The sequence below is a fragment of the Gavialis gangeticus genome, unplaced genomic scaffold (assembly GCF_001723915.1).
Source record: "Gavialis gangeticus isolate Ggan-Ray unplaced genomic scaffold, GavGan_comp1, whole genome shotgun sequence".
Taxonomy (NCBI): Eukaryota; Metazoa; Chordata; order Crocodylia; family Gavialidae; genus Gavialis; species Gavialis gangeticus.
This window is the reverse complement of record NW_017729001.1, coordinates 12757367-12766063: the sequence shown is the minus strand read 5'-3', so window position 1 is coordinate 12766063 and position 8697 is coordinate 12757367. Positions and strand designations below refer to the sequence as shown.

At 39.3% G+C, this 8697-nt stretch overlaps 2 protein-coding genes across 2 annotated transcripts in view; one reads left to right on the top strand and one right to left on the bottom strand.

Moving 5' to 3' along the window:
• Nucleotides 1-8697, top strand: part of RSPH14 (radial spoke head 14 homolog) — a 282158-nt gene that overhangs the window by 24073 nt on the left and 249388 nt on the right. The window lies entirely within an intron of this gene.
• Nucleotides 5425-8697, bottom strand: part of GNAZ (G protein subunit alpha z) — a 178339-nt gene continuing 175066 nt past the window's right edge. Inside the window, exon 2 of the mRNA XM_019506855.1 lies at nucleotides 5425-6511. Within this exon, the coding sequence (XP_019362400.1) occupies nucleotides 6167-6511 (345 nt within the window). The 3' untranslated portion in view covers nucleotides 5425-6166. The remainder of the gene's footprint in view (nucleotides 6512-8697) is intronic.

Genomic DNA, 8697 nt, shown 5'->3' with positions numbered 1-8697 from the left:
GGCAAAGGTTAGGGGGCTGGCAGGGGTCCCCCCATGGTCCCTTCCACCCTTCCCCAGCCCCCCTTGCCCAGCCCCCCTTTCCCCATCCCTAGTACTTACCAGCTCAGAGTGGCTGCCCGAATCAAAGCTCTCTGAATCTTTGCCAAAGATTCAGAGAGCTTTGAATCAATTTGGACCTTTAAATTGGTCCCCTGATTCGATTCGGATTCAGAGATTCGGCCACTGAATTGTACCGAATCTCCTCCAAATCGAATCACCACCTGAAGCTTTGCATAGCCCTACAGAGCAGACAGGCAGGTGGTAGAGAGCACTCTCCACCACCAATTTCCTCTGCCTTTCCCCCCCTCTCAGCCTAGCAGAGAGGTACAGAGGATGGGAGCTGCAAGGCCTGCTTGTCCAGCCAGAGTTGTCAGGGGTCTGGCTGGGTTGTAGAAAGAGGATAGCTAGGTTTTTTTTGATTTTGGTGGGGGTGGGTGTCCCAGTCACAAGTGCAGGGGTCTGTCCTAATGGGGACTTGTCAGTACCCCGGGACCTGGAACACACTCAGCATCTGGACAGCAGGCAGCCTGTCTACACCACTCTCCATCCTGCCCCAATCTAGACATAAAAAACAGTTAAATGCTCCAGAATAATATTTCAAGAGATACTATTTTGAAATGTTTCAGACAGTTTTAGAATGTTTCAAAGGGCTTGTATGTGTGCACAGCTAGAAAAGGCATTTGAAACCTTTCAATTGTTTCATATATCCACACTCTTAGGTTCAACTCCTGGTGCCCTGTGTTTATTTAACCTCTCAAAGTCTTAATTTTCATATCTACATATTGGGTAATAAAATTGCTTTGCTTTACCCGTGTGTTAAGCTGTATTTGCTAAAGCTTGTGAAGGGTTTTGCTGTTCGAACATATGACACATTATAGCAATAATTCAGAATATGAAGACCAAAAAACATGATTAGGCTTTTGTGAACAGAGACCTTAATGTCATTTGAGAGGTTAACAGCAAAAAACCCAACTATTCAAGAAATATGAAAGCATGGAAATGGAAGATGTTTTAAACTTCATTTTAAAAAGCTCATTTTCTTTCCTATCTTTCCCTCTTCTTGGACTAAGTAGTCTGTTTAAGTGAAGCACATAGGTTCACCATTTCTGTTCCAGTAAAACAGTCCAGGTTCCCCATTTCTACAGTAGATACCTGTGAAATGGCTGTTGAAGAACTTGCTCAGATAAAAGATTAACAAATAGGTAAGGAACCTTGTTCTCTGAAGTACCTACTCCGAAGTTCTGCTGCGGTGAAAACCACTGTTTTCTTCTCATTCCTTTTACCTTCTTATCAGCCTAGAATGGATGCTAGTAATGAAATAAAGGCTAGTGATGAAATAAGTCAACACACCATTAAATGGAACAAATGCACAATTAAAAAATAAGCATTTAATCTGTTATATAAATTTATTGCCCAGTTCAATTTACTGTTGGTAGGAAATGATCAAGAGGAAAACTTGGATCAAGAATGCAGCGCTGACCCCCTTATAAAAAAATGATGTATTTTATATACGCTAAATCTTTTGCAAATTGATTAAATGTAAAAGATCTTACATCTATGTATTGCATTAACAATCTGTAGCACCTACAGCTTGTGAAAATCATATATGTTGAAAACCTGGATACACATTGGTTTAGATCAGTACTGAAACTGAAAACTTTTGAAAACTCTATCTCCTGAACTTCTAACTTGCTCATAAAGAATATTTTTTATTTCTTTTGTACTGTAACACAAACATGGAAAAAATCCTTTGATCTCAGGCTGCTGCCTTTGAATGCACCACATTTCATGTAAAAGTCCCATAGAGCACAGTCTCTAGGCTACACCCCTTGTTGTTTAAAGACATCCCAGCTTAAATTAAGATATTCCAAACCCTTTCAAAAGAGGAGCAATTTTTAAATGTAGGAGCTGGGAAGGAGCACGGAAATGGATGCTCATAGTTGTATGGATAAAGACAAAACAAAGCTGCCTATTCCCACAACCATTGTGAGGTATTTTTAGTATGAAAAGGCAGAGCATAGTGAAATAATTATTTCCATAGCTGATCTCAGAAGTGATAAACACAGCTGAAAGGTTGCAAGTCAGATCATGCTATACCTACAAGGATATTCTTTATTTATTAGCTTTCTAGCAACTAATCTTTTCAGTGTCTTTCATGACCGGAGAAAAGCAGCAGCAAAAAGCCACCCCCCACCAGCCTGATGTACCACTGCAGCTGCTACTTCCTTCAGGTCACATAGGTTTGTGCTCCTTGTCTGGGCAACGGTACAGTACCTATGTTACTTTTACCCTGGGCTCCATATTAGGCATTAAATCCTTTTGATCCAGAAACTCTTTTTCTCTTTAAATAAGCACATCAGAAAAGGGTCAATTTCTTACTCTAAAATTTTCACCTTCAAGAGTTATGGAGTTCAGTTACAGGAGGAAAAAAAAAAAGAACTGTCTGCTAATTCATTTTACATATGGTGTTTATCAGGGGAACATCTCTGTCTGATCATCCATCTACTCACCCGTTTTCACAGGAAGAGTGAAAGCAAACCATTAATGACACTATGAGGTATTACCTGAAGGGGAGTTCAAAAGAGGATGGAGCTAGACTGTAATCATTGATGGTAGATGACAGAATTAGGAGCAGCAAGAGAAGTTTAGGTTAGATTTTAGGAAGACTTTTCTCACTAGGAAGGTAGTAAAATACTGGAACAAGTTACCCAGAGGGGTGGTGGAAGCTCCATCCTTGAAAGTTTTCAAGACCCAGCTAAACAAAATTTTGGCTGGGATGATCTAGTTGGGGATGGTCCTGGTTTGAGCAGGGGGTTGGACTAGATGACCTCCTGAGGTCCCTTCCAACCTTAATTTTCTACGATTCTATTAGTATAAATAATATTACTCATGTATGGAGCATGTGACAGTCAGATATGTTATAGGATCATTGGTAAATAAGACTTGAAGATATCTCAGCATCTGATGAAGTGAGTTTCAGCCTATGAAAGCTATTCTAGTTACTCTATAAAGGTCCATATCTACCCTGCTTTCTGACTGACTTCAGAATAACTTGGCATAACTACCTCCACTCAGGGATCTCAGGAATAATCAGTCTGATACAACAGGGCATGAAGTTGGAGACAAGAATTACATTGGAGTATTCTGAAGTTTGTAGTATGTACTGCTGTCTGGTACCTGTTGGAAAGGGAAGTGAACACCTCATGGAGTGACTGAATATGTTGTAAATGGTTATTATTGTAGGTGACATAAAGATTGCAAAGAATTATGAAGACTTCCATACCTGTAAGGGTTTTGGTAGTTGGAAGACACCTTGCTATAACCTTGAGTTACTATATATGGACAAGATTTTTTTTAAAGGGACAAAGTTTCCAAGGAGATTTGTGCTGCTAAATTATTTGGACTACTGTGAAAATTCACCATATCTGACAAAAGATTTTTTTAAAATGGGGGCACTGTAAACCATAATGGGTTCTTAAATAAATGGTCAGATTTTCAGACGTCCATTACAACCAGCAATTTCTATTGATTTAGCAGGGGCAACGTGTAGGGGGTGCATGTGCACCCCCTGCGCATGGCAGTGTACTCCCTGCAAAAAGACATCGCCGATAGTGTCGGCAGCACCTGCAGGTGGTCACAACCCTGCCGCCGGCACTGCCGGTGGCGTCTGCAGGTGATCCATGATGGCCCCTGGCCACTGCTGCCACTGGTGCCTGTGGGTGGTTGCTGACCCCTGACTGGCGCTTGCCACCCCCACCCTGGCTGCTGCCAGCACCGGCAGCATCTGTGGGAGCTCCCAGTTCACCGCTGCCATGCTCCCATGGCCGCCACTGTGCTCCTGCTGCTGCCAGAGCAATCATGCTCCCCCAGCCACTCAGGCATGCGCCGTTCATGTGGTTTAGTTACAGTTTTTCAGAACTCAGGCCTCTTTTCAGGCACCAAAATATAAATTTAATAGCACCCAAATTTTAAAAAATCAAAAGCTGTTTGAATACTTACGTATAGACATAGGTCTCTGAACATGGAGGTTATGAGAATGAATGATGAAAATCACTGCTTGGAGTCAGGCAATATGCAGACAAGTGTCATGAAAGTTTCCTTGTAGGCACCATGGTAGTTTCCTGCAAATACAGGTCTTTATTTTAAATTGTTACACTCTTCCTAGAGTTACTATTGACCCTCTCCTGAGAAAAAGCTACTCTTAATCGTGTTGAATTTTGTGGTGTCCCCAAATATTGTATTGGGTGCTGTAAACGTAGTGTTTGTTGTGTTCTAGGATTATCCTTAATATAGATGGACAAACTGTGAAAAGATGTCTGTAGTAAATTAACAAAATGCATAGCTGGTTAAGAAGAAATGAAAGATTCAAAAACATTATCTCCTTTTGTGAATAATTAAAACATAACACCAATAAATGAAAACACTATAGACCAGTATAGTACCATTCAGATTATTTATTTTCTTTAAGTGGACAACCTTTAACTTTGATGTTATTAACTTTTTTCTTTGAAATTTCTTAAGAGCCCTTGGCTGAGAATTCTCACACTAATCTTGGTACACATGGGAAACAAAGGGAGAAGGAGATTTTCCAGAGTGTCTGTATGTATGTGTGTGTATGTGCTTTACAACTTTGAACATATATTTATACACTGTCTTTACAATCAAGTCTTTAAGAAGTCTTTTCTACGGAGGGGGAAAGAATCAAACGACCAAAGACTTAAGCCCATATGATCCATGTGAGATTTTCCAGCATAGTCCCACAGAGCTTCTCCAGCATTCTGTTTTGCTGGAATAGTACTCCATCTAGTAGTACTCCTTTATGAGACGAAACCTAGAGCTGAGGAATTCATCTCTCAAATTTTCTTAAATCCACTAAACGGTAAATAATTTAAATGATTAAATTTAAATATCAAGACATTTAGTTATTGTTCATATCGCTCATCTTTAACCTTCTAATAATATATCACATTTTTAAATAAAAAAAAACAACAAAAAAGACTTCAAAGGGTATACACTACACAGTCTTAATGGCTCTTGCTCCCTGGGAAAAGCTGTTACAATATTATCATATATCCCAGAATTTTTTGAAGCAATGGAACAGAATTGTCAGTTGGCAACTTTCACTCTGCAATCCAGACACTAAAACAATAGTTAAAAAAAATTACCTTGTGATTTTTTATCTGTATTAAAAAAAGAACACTCACTTCCTTTTTAAATTTTCAGTTTTGTTTTTTGTGAAACACCAGAAGATTTGGCAAAAAAAGATGTAAAATAAGACTGTCTTGATATATAAAAATTCCTCACCAGTAGAAGAAACACTGACCTTGATTTGGCCTGTTAAATTAGTTATTTCATTCATTTCATGTATTTTTCCTGCATATTTTGAAGCAATCAAGAGCAGAAATGGCTAAAGGCCAGGTTGGAAATCATAGAACAATTCTGCACCAACAATTCCTTTGACAGGAAAGGTGTCCATGATAAACAACAAAGCAAAGCAGAAGTGTATACATAGTATATGCTGTGAGTTGTGGGCAATGTGTATACATGTTGGATGTGTATATACTGTACGTTTGTGTGTGCCAGTGGATACATGCCCCTTCTTTAAAGCTGTAAGTAATGCTTAGCTCAGATTTTCCTGTTTGGTAACTTCTGGTTGGAACTAGCTTTTCTCCTGGGGGGGAGGGGGGGAGAAATAACCCTACAAGGCAGGCCCATCTTTCACTCACCAGTTCTGTATCTTCCTGGCAGTAAAATGGTTTCTAGAACAGTTGGATGAGGAATTATTTCTTACATAGAATATGGTATCTCTGCCATCTTAGCAAAATGAGATGTAACAAACAGAATGAACCAGCAGTGATTGTGGTGAAAACATTTCCACACACTTAGACCTCAACTTTTTTTTTTTTCCTTTTTTTTTCTTTTTTTGGAGGCTTTGCATCCTCCAGAGCATACATTTTTGAAAAATAATGTGGTGGCATAATAGGGCTTAGGGGGTCTGTGAACATACTTCAGACTTCCCCCTTCTTCTTCTTGCACTTCCAAGGGCTGCCCCATTTTTGCCACCAAAAGTGAAAGTGGTTGCCCCTTTTGCATCACCTCAAGAAGACAGATTGAGCCTCATGGATTCTTAGCAGAGGCCAATATACTTGAGATTGTTCTGAATGATGACATCTGTCACCGCATCAAAGACAAACTGGATATTACTGGTATCAGTGGCACAGGTGAAGTGTGAGTAGATCTCCTTGGTTTCCTTGTTACGATTCAAGTCCTCAAATTGACGTTGGATGTAGACTGCTGCCTCCTCATAAGTGTTTTGGCCCTTGTACTCAGGAAAGCAAACTGTTAGCGGGATGCGCCGAATTTTTTCTGCCAGCAGATCTTTCTTATTGAGAAAAAGGATAAGGGAAGTGTTGATAAACCAGTTGTTGTTGCAAATGGAGTCAAATAGGCGCAGACTTTCTGCCATTCGACTCTGTAGAAAATGAAACAACAGTGTCAGCAATATTTTCACGCAACTATGCAACATGCATAAGAATGTATCATTGCAGCTGTTAATGAGCAAAATGTCCTTTTAGAATGACCTTTTCTGTTTCTCACACCTGTTGTATTGGTGCCTGTATGTCTTACTTTAGGATGAAATTTCAAAAACCTTAATTTTCTAATGTTGGCATATCAGAGATCACCAGAGAAAAGGCCTTCTCCATTTGACTTTTATTTAAATAATGGGAAACAGTAAAGCAGTGTCTAAAACTGAATTTTTTAAGAACAGCATCTGTAATTGTTAGAAGAGTCACTGTTTTTCCAAGTCAGATTAACATTACTAATATTTTCAAATAAGATGAGTGAATCATTATGGCAATTTCCTGCTACAGAAGCATTCTGCTCTTAAGGAGGATTTTGCAACCGTTAGAGTCATAGGATAACTTTTCATATACCAGAATCCTAACAATAAAATGCCTTCTTCAGTATAGTACACTTTGGGCATATCCCTGGTGGCACATGTTTATTTTTAGATGCTACATTGCCAAGGTAGCTTGTCGCTACGGCGACGTAGCATTGGCATCATGGTTTGTGCCTGCCAATGCTACGTCACTGTAGCGATGAGCTATGTCGACATAATGTGTTATTATGGCAACATAGCATCATGTGTAGATATGCCCAGTTTGGGCCTCCGTTTGTAAACCAACCATCAGTTCCTGCATTCTTTTTCCACATGTATAAAAGTAACTTTGGAAGGATATGCAGAAAAAAAGGCTAAATTCTACTCTTGGGTGTAGACACATTTACAGAAGTGAGACAATAATGAGCAAACTGATTTAGGTAACACTACTGTCAGGAGCAGGCAGACAACTGACTCTCCCTAGATGGATTCCTGCACCAGCTCGCTCATAATTCCTCATCACTCGGTGGTGGAGAACCTAAGAATAGCCTGTTTTTATTTAGTAAACAGCTACTCTGGGGTGAAATGGACTGGAGTTGGAGACACATGGCCTTTACGCTTGTTTAACTTAACAATGAAATGGCGTCTTACATTGACATAAGACCATATGGCCACTCCACATTTATCCCAGTGTAAAGACAGGCTACCGTAGTGTAAATGTGTCCTTTGGCTACAGCTTCAAATGCATGGGAAAACTCAAAGTGAGTTGTGAACTTACAGCTACATTTTTGGGCCGAAAGAACTTAGTAGATGTACCTAATCTTCCACTTGCCTTTCTAAACTGACAAATCCTTTGACAACAATCGTGGAGTGACTAACAAAAGTCATTTACATTTTGAAATATTTATTACAGTTAAGGAAACTAAGGTTGAGCTTGGACATCTGTTACAAACTAGAGCCACATTTGCCCTTTCCTCTGCATACTCTTCCTTCATATATTGCTGCTGTGAAGTCTTAGGCAGATGGAGCTCTCCGTGGTACTACTTACTATTGGAAGCCTGAGTACCAGGAGGACTTCCTATATGTTTTGTGTAAAGAAGGAAAAATATTCCAGCTGCTGCAAATATTGATGGGATGTCTCTTGATTAAGGATATTTATGCTAAAGGGTATGGCATTTCTGCCTGTTGCAAATTAAGTCCTATTTGTTGCTAAAATTTTATTCCTCCAATATAAACATTTTATTCAGTTACTAAAGATATTCAAACCTCAATGTCATTTATTTACCATCCAAAGCCTTCAGAGTCCTATTACAAAAATATTGCCATCAAGTCTGAAAGTTAAGTCACCTTCTGTGACTCTCTCATAGGATCAGACAAGAATTTATAGCAGATCTAATGTATGAATTTAAAGTTGTAGAATTTTAAGTCAGTGAAAACGTGAAGTAGTGGCAAGAGAGTTGCACACTTTCATGCACTGGGCTACCTCTTGTTTTCTGTGCTCTGTCATTAGAAGACAAGTGCCCTTTTTAACTAAGTCACTATTAAATTATGTATTTCTGTTATTTCAAAGGTGGTTGGTACCTAGTCAGGAGCAAAGGGGAATGTAAGATTCAAAATACAGGATGTAAGAAGTATGTAAGGTATCTCAACATGGCCCACCTGGCACAAAACATCTGAAAATTCATCAAAGTTGGGCTCCTCAGGCCAAATTTAGAATGAGTTTTAAAGTAAAAGAAAGGTTGTTATAAGAATACGTTTTTTAACTGGTGTGTGGATAG